We start from the raw sequence: 21,523 nt of genomic DNA, 5'->3' as shown, positions 1-21,523 counted from the left end.
AAGCCAAAGTGTTCAGAGTAGGGAAAAGGGAAAACTGCCTAGTAAATACAAAGAGATATATGATTTGACAAAACACAGAATTTTAGAATTTTTTTAATGATCCTGGACATCCAGGAAGTCAGAAAAGTCGCATGATAAAGCTACCTGTGGAGAGGGAAGTTGCTGAGATCAAATTGTGTACTGGTGTTAACAGTATCTACCAGTTTTCTGAAACTCAGAGGCACCCAAAGAAAATCTAATTTTCTACTAAGCCACACTATTATTATGTGTGGTGCTAGGGATTGAACCCAGGGCCTTTTGCATGTGGCAAGCACTCTACGAATTGAGCTATATCTCCAGCCCCACATTAATTTTTAAATGTTTTTTTTCATTTACATTTTTTTCAGTTGAATGCAGGCTCCAACCTGTCAGTCTCCTATAAATAAAATCTGATACATAACAAGTAATATAATTGGACAGGTTCCTACTCAAAAAATTCTGTGGCACATTGGTAGCGAAAGAGTTGAGGGGTGAAGCAAAAATAGTAGAGGAAGCAAGAAATACAGAAATTTTTCTGTTTTAATAAAGGTTTAAATACATTTAAATTGGTGTAACAAAGCACAGCAGCTGGGTATGGTGGTGCACACATATGATCCCAGCTACTTGGGAAGTGAAGGCAGGAGGATCACAAATTCAAAGCCAGCCTCAGCAACTTAGTGAGGCCCTAAGCAACTTGATGAGACCCTATCTCCTTGGACAGTGTATACATGGAAGTCCATTATTGTTCTCTCTGCATCTGTGTGCATTAACCATTCCCAAAATAAAAATTTTCAAGGTACACTAATAAATCCATCACTCTGGTTTAGTACCCTCTGAGGGGAAATAAAAACTTTGGCTACAAAATAGTATGGGTTTTGGGCTGGTGTTGTAGCTCAGAGGTAGAACACTTGTGTAGCATGCAAGAGGCACTGGGTTCGATCCTCAGCACCACATAAAAATGAAATAAAGATATTGTGTCCACCTAAAACTAACAAATAAATACTTTTTAAAAAACAGATGGGTTTTCATTAATAAGTTCTACATAAAATTTATATCAATCTTTTAAAAAATTTTTTTTGTAGTTGTATATGGATAGAATGACTTTGTTTATTTTTTATGTGGTGCTAAGGATTGAACCCAGTGCTTCACATGTGCAAAGCAAGCATTCTGCCACTGAGCTATATAGCCCCAGCCCTATATCAATCTTAAATAAAAGCAATATGTGATCAATCTAATACCAAAAAAAATAAGAAATAGCATTTGTAGGGGCTGGTGATGTGGCTCAAGCGGTAGCGCGCTCGCCTGACATGCGTGCGGCCTGAGGTTCGATCCTCAGCACCACATACAAAGATGTTGTGTCCGCCGAAAACTAAAAATAAATAAATATTAAAAAAAAAAAAAAAGAAATAGTATTTGTAGGCTGGGGTTGTGGCTCAGTGGTAGAGTGCTTGCCTCGCACGTTTGAGGCACTGGGTTTGATCTCAGCACCACATAAAATAAATAAAGGTATTGTGTTTATCTATAACTAAAAAAAATAGCATTTACATATTTAGATACAGGCATTTAACTTAATATGCATATTAAGTGATAAGCTACTCAAGTTAATACAAATTCTAATTTATGGTAAGTAACTCTTTTCAAGCCACCAATAACTAAGAAGTCAAAATAAAAGATATGACATAAAGTTCCTTGGAGATCAAGTTGTACTTTGAAATATCTTTGAACATTTTATGACTTGTACTTATCACACAGAAAATAAATCCAATCTGATTTGGTCTAAAAGAACTGATTAAGTTCTAAAACCATACAAAATTAAGCTTGGTACAGTGGTGCACACTGGTAATCCCAGAAACTCAGAAGGCTGAGACAGAGGATTGAAATGAAAGGGCAGCCACAGGTCCTTAGGGAGGCCCTAAGCAACTTAGTGAGACCCTGTCTCAAAATAGAAAATAAATGGGGAGATGGGGTTGTAGCTCAGAGGAAGAGCACTTGCCTTGCATGTGTGAGGCACTGGGTTCAATTCTCAGCACCATATATGAATAAATGAATGGAAAATAAAGGTCCATCAACGACTAAAAATATATACTAAAAAAAAAAACATGAGCTGGGTACGATGTAGCTCAGTGGCAAAATGCTCCTGGGTTAATTCTCTAGTACCAAAAAAAAAAAAAAATTCAAAAATTACATCATCAATAAAATGATGCTTACCTTAGACATTCACTAAGAGTCTTGGGCTCATCTGGTTCCACTTTTTGAAAAGAAGAATCTTTTCTCTCAGGTTGTGATGTGACATGTGACATTTCCCTATTGAAATTTTTACATGACTGATCTTCTATTTGTTGAGGAATCTTAATAACAAAGAAAAATTTTTTAACATTTTAGTTTTCACAATCAAAGATAATTTTTAAAAATTGCACTGAATATTTTGTGTTATATGAGAAAAATGAAAAAACTTCAAAACTATAAAATGAAATTCAAAGGGTTCTTTTTAAATGTATTTTCTTTAGGTATCTCAGAAAAATTTCATAAGCCACAACTTTTACCTTATCTCAAAGCTCCCATTCTTTTCTGCCAAATCATAAAGCAAGTAACTATTTTAGACTGATCTGTGAGAATTATTTCATGGTGTCTCTCTTTCTGAATCTTTATATTTATTATAATTGCATTACAACCAGATAAATTACAACAGAGGAAATCCAAATCTTACATCATACCAACCTTCTTATAAAGACTATGTAAATAATCTAAAATTCATGATCTTTGTTCCTGGAATTATGGTTTAGAGGGAAACTTTCAACATCTTATTCTATTTGAGCCAATACTAAAAGTTACTCATTCAACTATCTTTTCAAATGGAAAGGGTAATTCAGAAATTCGTAGAGTAATAGGGAAAAAGCAAGTCCAAATATGAGGGAATGTGAAAGCAAATTACAAATCATGTCAATTATCAAAATCTAAAATGGCTTTACAGTTAGCAAAACTGGTATCTATGAAATTTTGACGATAAACTTAATAATCAATGCAACACAAACTATTTAGCCATTTGTTGTTTTTAAAAGGAATGAGAGATTTATGTTAAGACTATGTACTTACATAACACAATGTGAAAAACAATCAAAGTACTTACTTCTCTATCAACACAGGACTCATTTTCATTATTCTCCTTTTCAGCCCCTATTTTTTCCTGTGATCCAAGAATTTCTTTTCTTTCTGCAGCTTTCCCTATATTTGGTTTTGGCCTTGGTAATCGGCCCCTTATTGGTCGTGTAGGTCTAAAAGCCTTTGATTGATTATCTTCATGCAGACAAGATTTGTCACTCAAACTAGAACTACAAAAAAATAAAATCAATGTTTATTTTGAAGTCACAAACTGCTTGTTTTTTAGTATTTCCTTCTCCATGATATTAATGAGAAAACCATTCAGAATATAAAATAATTCACAGGTATCCTCAAGAACATCTTCAAGGTTATTCATACATCTACTCCCTACTCTTTTGAACAGATATAATCCTGGAAGCCTGACTACAAAAAAGATTTTTAAATCAATTTTTCATTACAAAATTGGTCAGCCAGGTATGGTAGTGTACACCTGTAATCCTCACTACTTGGAAAGGTGAAGCAGAAGGATGGCAACTTCAAGGGTAGCATGGGCAACTTGGTAAAACGCTGTCTCAAAATCAAATAAAAAAGGGATGGAGAGGTAGCCCAGTGGTTGAGCACTTTTGAAGCTTACGTCAGGTCCTGGATTCAATCTCCAGCATCACAAAAAAAGAAGGAAAAACAAAACTGGAAAAATCTACATCAATCAAGGATGTCATACTAGTATGCCTCATACAGAATACTACTATATGTTATACAATTCCAGGATATTAGTCCCAAATTATAGTATAAATTGGACCACATGAACTAGCCCAGAACCTACTGGTTAAAGTCACATTGGAGTGGAGTTGTTATGGTTCTCCACATTAAGTTAAATATTCCCTTCTGAAATCCCTTACTATAAAATTTTCCAGAAATATTATCTTAACCATTCCTATATTTAACAATACATTGTGAAAATTACAAATGTAATTGCTAATTCAATGGGTCCAAGCCATAATTTGTATTTATGATGTGAAGCATAGAAAACATTATTAAAATGTTTCATCACCACCTACAGTTGAAAATGGACTTAAATTAGATGAAAATACTAATAGAGTTTATCAAGCAGAAAACAAGTGATTAGAATCATTCCTAAAAGTTAACTACTTTTATATTACTTTCTAAGTACTTACTTAGATACAGTTTCAGCTTCTAGGTTCTCTCTTTCTGTATTCTCCATTTCAAAACAGTCACCTGTATTCACTTCATTTTTTTCCATGTGATTCTGTGAATTTAATTTTTACAGTTAATCTACTTATTATTAAAAAGTTCAAACTGTGTTAGAAACAAATGAAAATTAAAACAATGAAATTGCATTTTTTGTATTTACACCAGGAAAGATTTTCTAATAATCCTAAATGCAAATGAGAATATTATAAAACAAATAATCTCATTCATTAATAGCCCTTTTCAATTTGAAGAGTCTTGAAAATGTTCATATTCTTTGACTCAGTAATATCTTGTGAAGACTTTTAAGAAAGTAAATGGAAAAATATCTACACACTAGATTGTTCAATGGAACATTAAATAAAATAGCAAACACTGCAGACAAATTTTCCAAAAATGAGAAAATAATTAAATAAGTTCGGTTACACACCACTGTAAGAGTATCACTAAAAACCATGTTTTCATTTTTGCCTTGTACCGAGGATTGAACCCAGGGCATATTACCACTGAACCACTTCCCTGGCCCTTTTTTTATTTTTTATTTTGAGATAGGGTCCCGATCAGCTGCTTAGGGAGGCTGTCCTTGAACCTCCAATCCTCCTGCCTCAGCCTCCCAAGTAGCTGAGATTACAGGTGTGTGCCACCATGCCCAGCAAAAACATGTTTTTCAGAAGTTTAATGATATGAGAAAAAAAAAAAAAAACATTTGTGAAATGTTAAAATACCAAAAGATATAAAATTAAATTCATATCACTACTCAACTTTATAAAAGAAAACCTAGGATGATAAATGTGAAAAGACTGGTTGCATCTGGATAATGAAATTACAACTTATTTTTGTTTTGATTTTTAAATCAACCTGTATTTTCCAAATTTTCTAGAATAAAATCCTATTATTAAGATTAGGATAAGATAGCTGTACAAAAAACACACATCTCCCCTCCCCCCACAAAAAAGCTAAGAAAGATACTTCACTTAAGAAATAACTAATCAACACTGATCAATGGCCAGGCATGGTGGCACACACCTACCACCTCAGCTACTTGGGAAGCTAGGTAGAAGGATTACAAGTTTGAAGCCAGCCTGTATAACTTACAAAAAACCTGTCTCAAAATAAAAAGGGCTGGTTCAAGGCCCTGGATTAATTCCCAGTACTGAAGAAAGAAAGCTGGCCAATGTTTTAAAAAGCGATTTAGCCAAAATTAAATTTTTCTAATATAATTCTCAGAGACAGAAGAAAACAGGAACATTCACTCAATGCTAACAGCAATGTAAATAGATTCTTTGACAATGCATAAGAACCATAAAAATATTTTAATTTGAACCAATAATATAATCCCCATGACCCATAAAAATATCGTTTCTTTAAGAAAACTCCACTTACGTTGGGTACAGTAGCACCATGCCTGCAATCCCAGCGGCTCAGGAGCTTGAGGCAGGAGGATCACAAGGTAAAAGCCAGCCTCAGCAATGGCAAGGCGCTAAGCAACTCAGTGAGACCCTGTCTCTAAATAAAATACAAAATAGGGCTGGGGATGTGGCTCAGTGCTTAAGTGCCCCTGGGTTCAATACCTGGTACCAAAAACAAAAAGGAAGAAGAAGAAGAAAGAAGAAAGAAGGAAGAAGGAAGAAGAAGAGAAAACCCTACTTCCAAAATTGCTTACTTTTATTTTTAAAAATTAAAGAAAAACAAAACAATCATATAATCCATTAGAGAAATGATCAGGTAAATCAATAATATTAATCCAATGCATTTTTGGTTATTTGTTTATTTATTTATTTTTGTGGTACCAGGGATTGAACCTAGGAGCACTGAGGCACATTCCAGCTCTTTTTATATTTTATTTAGAGACAGAGTCTCACTGAGTTGCTTAGAGCCTTGCTCAGTTGCTGAGGCTGGCTTTGAACTCACAATCCTCCAGCCTCAGCCTTCATTGGGATTATAGGAGTGTGCTACCATGTTCAGCCCAATACATTATTTAAAAGTTCAATCAGACCCAAGAATATATATATGAATAGCTCCAGATAAAAAATGTTTTAACTATTGTACACATCATGGTTAGGCACTAGAGAAATGTTTTCATACACAGAGAAAGTTCATAAAGTACAAATAGGAATGTGACTGCCTATATTCAGATAAAAGTACTATGGGTATAATGTATAGATGGTTTAAGAAATATTTTTTTAAAGTTTTTATGTAAGTAAACAAAAGATTTATCATTACTGAGGATGTTTCAAATGATAAGTCCCCTAGCTCTAAAGAAAATATATAAAAGAGGGGTTGGGGTTGTAGCTCAGTGGTGGAGCACTTGCCTAGCATGTGTGAGGCACTGAGTTCAAGTCTCAGCACCACATGTCAATAAATAAAGTTCTATCAACAACTAAAAAGAAATTTTTTTTAAAAGAAAATATATCAAAGGGCTGCTGTTGTAGCTCAGTGGTAGTGTGCTTACCTATAAATAAATAAATAAAGCAAGCTCCATCAACAACTAAAAAATATATAATTAAAAAAATATGTAAACAGGAGACTAATAAGATAGAAACAAACCTAACTAATGTTGATGTGTAAGTTACTTTATTGGTTTTAATATCAGTAACAGTCATCTGTAATTACAAGGTGAGTTTTTTGTTTTTGGTAGGGTTCTTTTTTTTTTTTTTTTTTTTTTTTGTCTTTTTTGGAACTGGGGGTCGAACCCAGGGCTTTGAGAATGCAAGGCAGACGCTTTGCCACTGAGCTACATCCCAGCCCACAAGGTGAATATTTTTATTACCAATTTCTTAGGAAAAAATTTTATTTTATAATTTTAATTCCAGTATGTCTCCTATGTCATACCTTCTCAACTGAAGTTTCTGAACATGAACTCTTGCTCTCTGCATCTGTTTTGTTTTGTGAACGAGTTGATTTCTTCCCAACTGCTCTTGATAGATTCGGTTTAGGTTTCTGGAGTCGACCTCTCAAAATTGGTTTTACGTTTTCTGCCGGATCCGTCTCCCTAAAAAAATTACTTAAACTGTAAGCAACATGCAGTTATATTCAAGTAAAATTCTGAACCAGAAAGAATTTCTTTCTTTTTTTTTTTTTTTTAAAGAGAGAGAGAGAGAGAGGGAGAGGGAGGAAGGGAGGGAGGGGAGAGAGAATTATTTAATATTTATTTTTCAGGTTTTGGCGGACACAACATGGTTGTTTGTATGTGGTGCTGAGGATTGAACCCAGGCCGCACGCATGCCAGGCGAGCGCGCTACCGCTTGAGCCACACCCCCAGCCCTGAACCAGAAAGAATTTCTTTGAAAGTTTACTTACTATAGAAATGGCAAAGAAAATTGAGAGACTAACTTGTTCTATTAGATGTGACAAATATACTGCTGAGCATCAATAATTAATGCAGGTAGTGGTATTAACATATCAATAAACAGATAAATGAAACAAATTCCAAACACTGATTCTAAAATGTATATTTTAACACATAATAAAGGTAGCATCTCAAAACAGTGAGGAAAAAATGAAATACAAAATACAGTGTTTAAAAAATATACTAGATAAAATTAAATAAATGATGAAAAAACTGAATAACATTGAGAAAAAAATAAAACAAGCATCATCTCTTATACTGTGCTGACAATATATGCGAAGTAGATCAAAGATTTAAATTAAACCATAGAAGTAATATGGATGAGTTGCTAAGGCTGACTTTGAACTTGCAATCCCTCCTGCCTCAACCTCCGGAGCTAGTAAGATTATAGACATGTGCCACCACCACGGCCCAGCCACTTCATAGCAGTTAATGTCTGAAGCATATGAATGTACCTATTGCATTGTGGTCCATGCCTGTAACACCAGCAACTGGGGATGTTAGACAGGAAGTTTCCAAGTTTAAAGCTAGTCTGGGAAACAGCCAGAGCCTGTCTCAAAATAAAAAGGGTGGAGACTTAGCTCAAAAGTAGATTGTCCTGGGTTCAACTTCTGATTTAAAAAAAAAAAAAGCTACTATTTTTGAAAAAAATAAAAATAACTCAAACCACTACAAGTAAAATCTCATAGCAAATATTTCTTTTTTTTTTTTAAAGAGAGAGTGAGAGAGGAGAGAGAGAGAGAGAATTTTTTTAATATTTATTTTTTAGTTTTCGGCAGATACATCTTTGTTTCTATGTGGTGCTGAGGATCGAACCCGGGCCGCACGCATGCCAGGCGAGTGCGCTACCGCTTGAACCACATCCCCAGCCCTCATAGCAAATATTTAATCCTCTGAACTATTTTAGAAGTTCACTGCTAAATTACCACCTTGCTGAAAGCTCACACATCAAGTATGAAAATTTGTATAATGGAATATAAAGTAAAAAACCCTGATATAGCACTAACAAGACCACAGTTAAATTATAAAATAAATGGTCTATGTTAATGATCCCTTGTAATTTCTAAATAAAATGATGCTATAATTTAAGAATGCTATTAAGGGTTGGGGGTTGGCTCAATAGTAGAGGTTTGCCTAGCACTTGTAAGCCCTGGATTCAATTACTAAGACAGGAAAAAACATTTTAAAAATTGAGAACCTTATTAAAATATGAAGAAAAGAAAAATCCTATCATATAAAATACTTACATTGATTTATTCTTCAGGTCAACATTTCTTTCTCCTGCACTACTCTCAGCATTATTCACCTCACATGATGTTCTAATTCCAACTTCTGATGGAGGCAAATCTGAAGTGCTTAATTCTGAAAACTCAGTTGCTACTGGCATGGTATCTTGTTGATTACTAAGGAAATGAAGACACATTAGCAAAAAAAAAAAAAATCTAGTAATACATTATTTCATACTATTTAAAAATTTTTTAATAGATAACACCAATACTTTGGGAAATTATCCCTCATTATGGAATAAGCACAAGCTATGCTGGCTTTTCTATGATACTTCTTGCATAATGTTATAAAGACCTGTACCTTCAGAGAAAGTAACCACCACATACCACCAATAGGCTTGGGAGAACTCAAGAAGTGTCAAAATCAAAAACTATAATTCAAAGGGATTCACAAATCAAATGTGTGTGTAAAATTATAATGATATTTAGGAATTAGTTTTCATTAAAATTTTATATAGGCAGTCCTTACTTTGCATGGGACTGTTAACCAAAAGTCATATAAAAGGAGGACACAGTTTCCATAAGCACAAATTGTAGTTAACACTACTATGGAAAGCAAAGATTATTTTTTATTATGAAATATATCAACTAACAATAATATAACTGATAGTCACACATTACCTAGCACTGTTTCAACACATATTTAGTCTTTTTATTTTATTTATTTTCTTGCTTATTTTTTCTACTAGGTGTTTCTCTTTTCCTGATGTATTATTAAGAGTTCATTAAGGGTTCTCTATAGGGGCTGAGGCTGTGGCTCAGTGGTAGAGCACTTGCCTAGCATGTGCGAGGTACTGCGTTTGATCCTCAGCACCACATAAAAATAAATATTTTTATTTAAAATAAAGGTATAAAAAAAATCACATCAATCTTTAAAAAAATAAATAAGAGTTCCCTATATATTTTTATTGGCCAGTTATTATACCTAAACCTCCCAATCAATAGCTTGCCTTTTACTTTACTTCTGGAGTCTTTGTTAATAGAAGTTATTTTTTCCCAAGTGTTAAGGAATCCTTAACATCGCAAAGATATTTCCCACATTTCTTCTAAAACCTTTAAAGATATTTTCTTATATGTGTAGTCCTTAATTCATCAGGAAGTTAAAATTTGACAGGGCAAAATAGGGATATAATATTATCTTTTTCATATCTCAGCACCACCTAATGAATAGTTAGTTTAATCTTTGCCCACTCATTTCTAAAGCAACCTCTGCCATAAAAGATTCCCAAATGTCTTTTCCTACATTAGACATTCAGTTCCACTGAGTAAATCTGTCTATGCCTGTTATCAGTATCACAGTGCTTTACTCTAGCTTTAGAATAAGCCTTAATATATTCCCTCTCCACAGCTGTTTTTCAAAACTTTCTTTACCATTCATAACTCATAGCTTTTGCAGACAATTTTTCAATCAATTTACTGTTTTCCAAAACTTGTTGGGATTTTAACAGTTAGTACAAGATTGTTGTTTTGTTCCTATAACAGAATAAGTCATAGGTATGGTTTTGTGCATAATTTCTGAAATTAGTTTTATCTTTGAAGTCACACTTTAAATTATAAACTGAGAGCTAGGGGTATAGCTCACTGGTAAAGTACTTTCTTAGCATATTCGAAGCCTAGGGTTCAATCCCCAATACCTCAAAAAAAAAAAAAAAATGAGGTATAAACTGTCAACCAACAACAAACAACTGAGAAATAGTGTATGATTACACTGAAATGTAGTGTAGAAGTTTCTAGAACAGGTAGATTCATAAAGAGGAAAAGCAGATAGAGATTACTAGGGTTTAGGGTAGATGGGAATTACTGCACAACTTAGAATTTTGGTTTGAAAATACAAAAAGGTTTTAGAAATGGTGATTGGTACACAAAAATGTAAGTGTAATTAATGCTACTGAACTATATGTTTAAAAATGGGTTCACACAGCCAGGCAAAGTAGTGTGGGAAAATATCTTTGCGATGTTAAGGGTTTCTTAACACTTGGAAAAAAATAACTTCTGTTAACAAAGACTCTATAAGTAAAGTAAAAGGCAAGCTATTGACTGGGAGGTTTAAGTATAATAGCTGGCAAAAAAAAAAAAAAAAAAAAAATAGAGAGAGAGAGAACTCCTAATGATAATCCCAGGGGCTTGGGAGGCTGAGGCAGGAGGATCATGAATTCAAAGCCAGTCTCAGCAATTTAGCAAGGCCCTAAGCAATTCAGTGAGACCCTGTCTCTAAATAAAATATAAAAAAGGACTGGGGATATGGCTCAATGATTAAATGCCCTGGGTTCAATCCTGTTACAACAACAAAAAAAGGTTAATATATCTAATATACACACACACACACACACACACAGATATACATACACACACACATATACATATACACACATATATACATATACGCACGCATATATACATATTATATATATAAATAAATTAGTATATACGTATATGTATGTATATATATTTTTAAACCACAGCAGAGAAAAAGATAATAACTAAGAATATGAAAAGAACTCAATAATGAAAAGAACTCAAATCACAATTCCAAAAAGATCAGAGAATCCAAGTAGAATACATTTTTTAAAAAAGAAATCTTGAAAAAGAACAAAGCTAAAAATAATCAAATTTTAAAATGGACAAAGAATTTAACAGACATTTATCCAAAGAAGAACACCAATAGCTAAAAGGTATATGAAAAGGGGTACAATATTACTAATCATCAGGAAAATGAAAATCAAAACAAGGTATCACTGGCTACCTGTTAGGATGCTATTTACAAAAAAACACAATAAAAGATTTAAAAAAAATAGTCACAGGATATATAAAAATGAACCCTTAATAATAAAAGTGTTGGTGGGAACATAAATTGGAATACCAGGTACTGGAAACAGTAGGGAGAGTTCTTCAAAACACTAAAATTAGTCAGGCTCAATGGCACATGCCTATAATCCCAGTGACTCAGGAGGTTGAGACAGGAGGTTCACAAGTTTGAGGCCAGGCCCAGAAACTTAGCAAACCCCTAAGTAACTTAGCAAGACATTGTCTCAAAATACAAAACCAAAAAGGGCTAGGGATGTGGCTCAGTGTTTAAGCATCCCTGAGACCAATAAAAAAAAAAAAAAAAAAAAAAAAAAAAGGAGAATTACCATATGATCCATCAATCCCAGTTCTGGAGTTCTTTTAATTAAATCAGGATCTCAAAAAAAAAAAAAAAAAAAAAAACTTTTTTGCACTTTTATTTTCACTGCATAACTCACTAGTTAAGAGATGGAAACAACCCAAAATATCTATTAACTAATAAGTGGATAAAGAAAATGTTGGTATATACATACAACTGAATATTATTCAGGCATAAAAAGTAAATTCTACCATATGCACAACACAGATAAACCTTGAAAACTAAGTAAAGTAAGCTTGTAAACTAAGTGAAATAAGGCAATCATAGAAGTTAAAATCACACCATAATTCCACTTTTATTAGGTCTCTAAAGCAATCAAACTCATGGAAACAAAATAGATTGGTGGTTGCCCAAGGCTGGGATGAGGAGAAAACAGGGAGTTGCCATCCAATGAATCGAGTTTCAAGAATGCAAGATGAAAAAAATATCATAAGTCTGCTCTACTATACTGTTCTTATAATTAACAGTACTGCATTATACACTTAAAAATTTCTTAAGAGGGGCAAGGGATGTAACTTAGTGGTAACAGCACTTGCCTAGACTGTACAAGGCTGTAGGTTTGACACCTACCCCCTCAAAAATAAACTATATTTTAGAACACACAAGATAAGAAACATCACATTCAGTCTGATGAAACTAAAGAGAAAATCTTCTACCAATGCCAATGATCTGTATCCCCAGTCCCAAAAAGAAAATCTTTATAGAAAACAATAAGAGAGCGTAGGGCCCTGGGTTTGATCCCCAGCGTGTACACACACACACACACACACACACACACACACACGTATAAACCCATGCAGACACTAACTAAAAGAAGGCAAAAGTATTGTTAGAAAAAAGATCTGAATCAGCCAGTACCAGGCACAGTGCTGCATGCCTATAATTCCACTACTCTTGAGGCTGAGGAAGGAGGATCACAAGTTCAAAGTTAACTTTGGCAACTTCATATGAGAATGTCTCAAAATGTTTAAAAAATTAAATAAAAAGAGCTGAGGTGGGCTGGGGTTGTGGCTCAGTGGTACAGTGCTAGACTAGCATGTGTGACACCGTGGGTTAGATCCTCAACACCACGTAAGATAAACAAGCAAAGGTATTGTGTCCATCTACAATTGAAAAAAAAATAAGAAAAAAGAAAAGGACAAAGGGGCGGGAGGAGAAGGGAGGAGGAAAGAAGGTAGGAATGATGGTATAATGAATTAGACATCATTACCCTAAGTACATGTAGGTAGACACAAATGGTGTGAAAACACTTTGTGTACAATCAGTGACTTGAAAAATTGTGCTCTATATGTGTAATATGAAATGAATTGCATTCTGCCATTGTGTATAACAAATTAGAATAAATAAATGATTTCATAAAAAAAAAAAAAGATGGGCTGGGGATGTGGCTCAAGTGGTAGCTTGCTTGCCTGGCATGCACAGGGTGCTGGGTTCAATCCTCAGCACCACATAAAAGTAAAATAAAGATGTTGTGTCCACCAAGAACTAAAATATAAATATTAAAAAAAATTCTCGGGGCTGGAGATGTGGCTCAAGTGGTAGCGTGCTCGCCTGGCATGCGTGCGGCCTGGGTTCGATCCTCAGCACTACATACAAACAAAGATGTTGTGTCCACCGAAAAAACTAAAAAATAAATAAAATTCTCTCTCTCTCTCTCTCTTTAAAAAAAAATTTTCTCTCTCTCTCTTTAAAAAAAAAAGAAAGAAAAAGAAAAAAAAGGGGGTGGGGAAGGTACATTGATGACTTAACAGCTTTTTCTTCCTAGGTAGACTCATTTGGAATGAAAGTGATTTTTTTTAAATATTTATTTATTTATTAGTTATTGGCAGACACAACATCTTTGTTTGTATGTGGTGCTGGAGGATCGAACCCGGGCCGCACGCATTCCAGGCAGGCGCGCTACCGCTTGAGCCACATCCCCAGCCCCGAAAGTGATTATTTAGAAACCCATTTCATTCTAAGTAAATGTCTTTAACCTAGGAAAATAAAACAGCAACTTCTGGCTACCTCCTGGGGAAAAAAAAAAGTCGGGGAGGCTGGAGGTATAGTTCAGTGGTAGAATATCCCTTGGTTCAATCCCCTAGTACTGAAAAAGAGAGAGGAAAGGGGGGCGGGGCAGCAGAAGACAGTATATAATAAGAGATTTCAGCAAGATGATACAGTATTTATGCAACTAACAACAAAGCTTCAAATAAATGACATAAAAACAAACAGAACTATGCTGGGTACACTGGCACACATCTGTAATCCCAGCAACTTGGGAAGCTGAGGGAGGACTGTAATTTGAGAACAGCCTCAGAATCTTTCTCAGACCAGCCAGACCCTGTGTCAAAATCAGATAAAAAGTTGGGCTGGGGATATGGCTCAAGCGGTAGTGTGCTAGCCTGGCATGCGCGCGGGGCGCTGGGTTCAATCCTGAGCAACACATAAAAATAAAATAAAGATGTTGTGTGCACCGAAAACTAAAAGAAAAAATTATCTCTCTCTCTAAAAATCAATCAATCAATCAATCAGATAAAAAGGGCTGGGGATATAGTTCACATAGTTCACTGGTAGAGTGCCTCCAGATTCAATTCCCAATACCATTTAAAAAAATAAATAAATAAACGAAAAAGAGAAATACAAATCTCCAATTACAGTTAGAGAATTCAACACTACTCTCCCATCAAAAGATGAGATAAAGCCAGTGAAGATTTAGAAAATACCTTTCTGAAAGGACAGGGTCAGCTCTCTTCTCAACTTTTTCACCAGACGCTAAACTCACAATGTCTTCTCTGTTCTGTGCACAGGGAAGCTTCTGTTCCTTATTGTTTTCACCTTCATTTACTTCAGGCCTTGAAGATGGACTTTTATCTATGAATATAAAATGCATGATATTCTAAAAAAATTACAGCAAAAACACAAACACCTTCTTTCATATATATATATTAATATTAATATACAGATATATTAATATACATACATATATATTTTAGTTATAGGCAGACACAATAATACCTTTATTTTATTTTTATGTGGTGCTGAGGATCGAACTCAAGTGCTTCATGCATGATAGGTAAGCATTCTGCCACTGAGCCATAACGCCAGCCCAAACACCTTCCTTTTTAAAACTACAAAAATATTTACATGTAAGACTCTTTTTTACCCATAAAACAATTCAATCAACATTCAACTTCTTATTTGTAAGACACGATCTTATTTTAGAACGTAATGAAAATTTAATCAACTTACAATGGTTTGTGTTTTGAATATCAGCCCAAGTTCCTGGGAAGTTTGTAGCATTTTCCCTTATCTTTCTGGGAATTTTTTTTTTTTTTTTTTTGGTACCAGGGACTAAACCCAGGACCTCTTAACCACTGAGCCATATTTCCAGCCAATTTTATATATATATATATATATATATATATATTTTTTTTTTTTTTTTTTGAGACACAAAATCAGATAAAAAGGACTGTGATTCAAGTATCTCATGGCCTTGTCAAATTGCTGCTGCTGGCCTTAAACCTGGGATCTTCCTACCTCAGCCTCTGGCCTTAAACCTGGGATGTTCCTACCTCAGCCTCCTGAGTTACTGGGATTACAGGCATACACCACTATACCCAGCATCTTTCTTAAATTTTAAGTGATTAATGACTTGCTTTATTATGTCTTGTTGGGAAGCTAAAAGTGGACTTGGTTGTTCTTTTGTTCCTTCAGAAGTGTAATAATTAATAATAAGGTAACAGCTACCATTTACTTACTAAAAAGCAAGAACGCAAGTCTATCAGATGTATTATCTCACTGAATACTCAAAAATCCTATTAAAAGGTATCATTGTTAACCCATGATAGAGAAGAACTGAGTTCAGATATATTAATTGATAGTCCAATGTCAAGAGCTAAAATAAAAATACAAGAATTAGCATTAAAAAACAAAGTCTGTTTAACTTCTAAAATCTGATTTCTTAATCAGTAATCTTTCCTGCTTTATAAGCAATGTCTCTTGTAACATCAACAAAAAAGCATAATGTTGTTAGGCTTATAAAATCATACTACTTTAACTACCAGAATTAATTTATTAAAATCATATTAGTGAAGATGAACTGCATGATATTTAAATTCTATAAAATGTTGTTCTGGTCTGCTACAACTTTTTCTTCCTGTCTTTACTTGATTATGTGCTTTTATTTTTTCATGTTGGGGATTAAACCCAGAGCCTCCAGATGCCAAGCACAATCTCCTGAGTCTCTGGATTACAGGTATGTGCCACCATGCCTGACTGCTTTTCTTTTTTTTTTTAACAATAAATTTTTTTCATTTAATTAAAAATAAAAGGGTGCTTGCTTTTTTTTTTTTTTTTTTTTTTTTTTTTAGAGAGAGAGAGAGAGAGAGAGAGAGAGAGAGAATTTTTAATATTTATTTTTTAGTTCTCGGCGGACACAACATCTTTGTTTGTATGTGGTGCTGAGGATCGAACCCAGGTCGCACGCATGCCAGGCGAGCGCGCTACCGCTTGAGCCACATCCCCAGCCCAGGGTGCTTGCTTTGATAGCACATATACTAAAAACAGGAACAATACAAAGAATATTATCATCATCCCTACACATGAATGACATGCAAATTTGTAAAGCATTCTGTATTTGAAAAATAAACTTTAAAAGATAAAAATGCTTAACACAGGGGCTGGGGTTGTGGCTTAGCAATAGAGCACTCAAAAAATATATATATATTACAAAAGGCTGGGGGCTGGAGTTGTAGCTCAGTGGCAAGAGTGCTTACCTTGCATGTGTGAGGCCCTGGGTTCCATCCTCAGCATCACATAAAAATAAATAAATAAAAATGAAGATATTGTGTTCATCTACAACTTAAAAAAAAAGAGCGCTCATCTAGCACTTGCCAGGCGCTGGGTTTGATTCTGACCACTGTATATAAATAAATGAGTAAAATAATGGTCCATCAACATCTAAAAAAATTTTTTTAAAGATACCTAACACAGTACTATCAGTACAGATCAGTTAACAAACCAGGTACAGTAGCATACACCTACAATTCCAGCAATTAGGGAAGCTGAAGAAGAAGAATTATGAATTCAAGGCTAATCTCAGCAACTTAGTGAGGCCCTAAGACACTTAGTGAGACCCTGTCTCAATGAGAGAGACTAAGGACATGGGTCAGTGATAAAGGGCCTCTGGCTTCAATTCCCAGTACCAAATAAATACATACATACATACATACATACATACATAAATAGCATTGTTCAATCTATCCAAAAGAAAAGTACTTGTTATATACCACATTATTTACGTCTTAAAGTAATATAAGGCTATTAAAATGCATAAGAAACTTACTCTTGTGTTTTTCTTCTTTAAAAGGGACTGAATGAACACTGGCATTTCCTAAAAGAGTTTTTACTTCCTGTTCATTAGCATCATCTTGATTCTTCCTTCTCTTTTTCTTTTCATTTCGGTCTTGTTCTAATACAACTTGTTCTAAATCTTGTCCTGATAAAGTCAGAGACTCTTCTTCAACTGTCTGAGCATCCTCCTGAGTATCTGAAATTTTAGTACTCCCAGACTCATCGGGATCATCATTTACTCCTTCACTAATAACTTTTCTCACTGAAAATAAGTGAAACAGTGATAAATACATAAACAACCTACAAAAAAATTATTAAAGGTAGAGAAAATAAATACTCAAGGATATCCTCTATAATACTATTTATGTGAACAAAACATTGAACAAAACTAAAATATTCAAAAGGGAATAACCGGGGCTGGGGATGTGGCTCAAGCGGTAGCGCGCTCGCCTGGCATGCGTGCGGCCCAGGTTCGATCCTCAGCACCACATACAGACAAAGATGTTGTGTCCGCCAAATACTAAAAAATAAATATTAAAATTTAAAAATAAAAAAAAGGGAATAACCAATAAGTTACAATACATTCATGATTTAAAAATCCATGCAGAGATGGGCTGGGGGCATAGTTCACTAAAAGAACACAGGTAGAATACGGCCAGACATGGTGGCAGATACCTGTAGTCCAAGCAATAGGGAAAGCTGAAGCAGGAAGATCCCAAGTTTGAGAATAATCTCAGTAATTTAGTAAGACCCGGTTCCCAAAATTAAAAATAAAAAAGGCTAGGAATGCAGTTCAGTGGTATAGTACCACTGGATTCAATCCCCACTACCAAAAAAAAAATCCATGTAGAATGTAGCTCAATGATAAAGTACATACTCAGCATGCACAAGGCCCTGGGTTCAAACCCTAGCACCACATAAACATGAAATAATCCACAAAAGCAATAACAAGATGGGTTCATATACAGTAAAGTGAAAGATTTCAAAACATACTGTTGTATTTAAAAAAAAATCAAATGACAGAAATATGTGCATATTTCTAATTCCATTTTTATTAATAAAACATACATCTTTAGATTAGCACATACATATGAACAGAAAAATGTTTATAACAGGTGGGAGAGAGTGTTAAAAATTTAATCTTCAGCGAGGTAGGCTGGTACACACCTGTAATCCCAGTGGCTTAGGAAGCTGAGACAGGAAGATAAAAGTTCAAAGCCTGCCTCAGCAGTGGCAGGGCACTAAGCAACTCAGTGAGACCCTGTCTCTAAATAAAATACAAAATGGAGCAGGGGATGTGGCTCAGTGGTTGAGTGCCCCCCTGAGTTCAATCCCCCTAGTTCAATCAAACTCTACCACTCAACTACATTCCTAGCCTTTTTTATTTTTAATTTTGGGACAGGGTCTTGCTAAATTGCTGAGATAATTCTCAAACTTGGGAGCCTCCTGCTTTAGCCTTCCATATTGCTTGGACTACAGGTCCAAGTGTGCCACCATGCCTGGAAAAATCTATATGGATTTTTCTTTTGAAGGGGGGAGTATTTTTTGCTTTTGTAATGCTAAGGATTGAACTAGAATCTTGCCCATGGTAGTAGGCAGGTGTTCTAAATTAAAAAAGAATTTAATCTTCACTCATTTGTGCTTTTTTCATATTTTTATTAGTGCATTGATTGTATAAAATGGTTGAATTTGTTGTTACATATTCATACACACACAATATAAAAATATAATTTGGCCAATATCATTACCCAGTATTTTCTCTTTCCCTCCTCCCCTCCCTCTTCCAGATCGCTTTCCTATACTCTATAGCTGATATTACTTTGATTTTTGTGAGACCAATCCTCCACATATTTTTTCCTTTTTCTCTGTTTTTCAACAAACAACAACAAATATGTGTGCATATGTGTGTGTGTCTGTGTGTAAATAACACAAGGTCCCCCACATACACACTTTTTTTTTTTTTTTTTTTTTTGAGATAGGGTCTTTTAAAGTTGCTTAGGGCCTTACTAAGTTGCTAAAACTGGCTTTGAACTTGCAATCCTCCTGCCTCAGTCTCCCAAGCCACTGGGATATAGGAGTGTGCCACTACCCCCAATTCAAAGAAAAATATTTTTAACAAATATTTGAAAATAATTGCTAGTGCCCTACCTACTAGCAATTTTATGCAGTAGACATATTAATAGTCAACTGCATAAAATATGTGAAAACATGAATTATTTTTTAATTATTTCAAAAGATTAAAATGAAAAAATAATAGAGATCACCATGAAAATAGTATGTTTGGTTTGAATATCCTCAAAAAACTCAAGTTGAAATTTAATTGTCACTGTAACAATTCATGAGTTGGCATCTTTATGAGGTGATTAGACCAAGAGTGCTGTCCTCACAGAAAAATTAATAACCAGTATTGAGAGGAGCCAAGTTCATTCCCCTCTTGCTTTCTCTCTTTGACCTTCTACCAGGTGATGAAGGAGCAAAAAGGCCCTTGCCAGATGACAGGTGCCTTGATCTTGAGCTTCTCAGCCTCTTGAGCTATGAGAAATAAATTTCGGTTCTCTATGAATTACTCAGACTCAGGTATTCTATTACAGCAGCACAAAACAGACACCCAAACCAAGAGCAAATTTAACTTCAAAACCATGGTTGATCAGATATTTTCTTTAAAACTATCCAATCCCAAAATATAAAAAATTCAATTTCATTCACTTACATTTTTTAAAAAGTGAAAATAAACCAGGCATGGTGGTGTATGCCTATAATCCCACAGACTCGGAAGGCTGAGGCAGAATAATTGCAAATTCAAAGCCAGCTTCAACAACTTAGCAAGGCCCTAAGCAATTTAGCAAGACACTGTCTCAAAAAAAAAAAAAAAAAAAGAAAGAAAGAAAAGAAAAGAAAAGAAAAAGAGTGGGAGAGGGGCTGGGGATATGGCTCAAGTGGCAGCGTGCTCACCTAGCATGTGTGAGGCACTGGGTTCGATTCTCATCACCACATTAAAATAAAGATATTGTGTCCACCTGAAACTAAAAAATAAATATTTAAAAAAAAAAAAAAGAGTGGGAGATATGGCTCAGTGGTAAAGCGCCTCTGGGTTAATTCTCTGGTACCAAAAAAAAAAAAAAAAAAAAAAAACCCAGACTGTAAAAAAGAAAAAAAAAGTGAAAAGAAGATTTCAAAATTGAGAAAAAACACTTGATTGATTCACTTGATTTATTCAGTCAAAATAACCACAAATTTCTAAATTTTGAGTTATAATAATGTATCTTTAAAATTCTTACATTAAATAAGATATAGTGAGTTATGCGTGCTATTTACATGAAAATCAAAGAAGAATTAATACATATTAATCTCCTAAAGCTAAATATAGTAAGTTTAAAAACATTTCTTTGGCTAATAAATGAAATATGAGCTGGGCACAGTGGCATACACCTATAACCCCAGCTACTCAGGAGACTGAGGCAGTAGGAGATCACAAATTCAAAGGTCAGCCTAGGAAACTAAGCAAGACCCTGTCTCAAAATGAACTTAAAAAAAAAAAAACAAAAACAAAGTCTTGAGGGTACGCCTCAGTGGTAGAGCACTTGCCTAGCATGCACAAGACCTTACATTCAATCTTCGTGCTACCAGAAGAATAAAGCAACTTCAGTTATCAAAGATAGAGGTACCATACTCTAGAAAAAGAAATTCTAGATTGGCTTTATACAGAGAAGAGTTAATACAACGGGTTCCACTGTCATCTTCTGAAAGGTCTGCTTAGGAGTTGGCTATTGGGCCATGTCCAGGAAGATGGTTTGGAGAAGGTTTCTATTACTCTAACTGATAAGAGTGGCTTGCTGTGCCTAAACTGTTTGTACAAATAATATGGTTTACGATGAACTCTCTTCCTTTTGGTAGTCTGGAATTTTGGTATATGCCAGACATAGGGTGCTGAAAACTGTTTGTCCTCCTACCAATAACAAAATGTGGTGGTGGTCTTGCAGACCTCCACCACAGGCTCTCACAATTCTACCTTGAATCCTACCTCTGCCCCATCTTAAATTCTGAGAGCATAGGAAAAAGTTATGT

At 34.6% G+C, this 21,523-nt stretch overlaps 1 protein-coding gene across 6 annotated transcripts in view; it reads right to left on the bottom strand.

The window, feature by feature from the left end:
- The window catches only part of BDP1 (BDP1 general transcription factor IIIB subunit), a 99,994-nt gene that overhangs the window by 55,726 nt on the left and 22,745 nt on the right, over positions 1–21,523 (bottom strand). For all 6 annotated transcript variants that reach the window (XM_081284665.1, XM_081284666.1, XM_081284667.1 and 3 more), the window contains exons 10-16: positions 17,451–17,720; positions 14,830–14,977; positions 8,923–9,078; positions 7,159–7,318; positions 4,293–4,384; positions 3,146–3,347; positions 2,227–2,366 (exon numbers count right to left, since the gene is read on the bottom strand). In XM_081284665.1, the coding sequence (XP_081140791.1) occupies positions 2,227–2,366; positions 3,146–3,347; positions 4,293–4,384; positions 7,159–7,318; positions 8,923–9,078; positions 14,830–14,977; positions 17,451–17,720 (1,168 nt within the window). The remainder of the gene's footprint in view (positions 1–2,226; positions 2,367–3,145; positions 3,348–4,292; positions 4,385–7,158; positions 7,319–8,922; positions 9,079–14,829; positions 14,978–17,450; positions 17,721–21,523) is intronic.

Source organism: Spermophilus citellus (assembly GCF_964194105.1).
Source record: "Spermophilus citellus genome assembly, chromosome: 1".
Classification (NCBI taxonomy): Eukaryota; Metazoa; Chordata; class Mammalia; order Rodentia; family Sciuridae; genus Spermophilus; species Spermophilus citellus.
The sequence above is the reverse complement of the archived record's forward strand: the minus strand, read 5'-3'. Positions and strand labels throughout refer to the sequence as shown.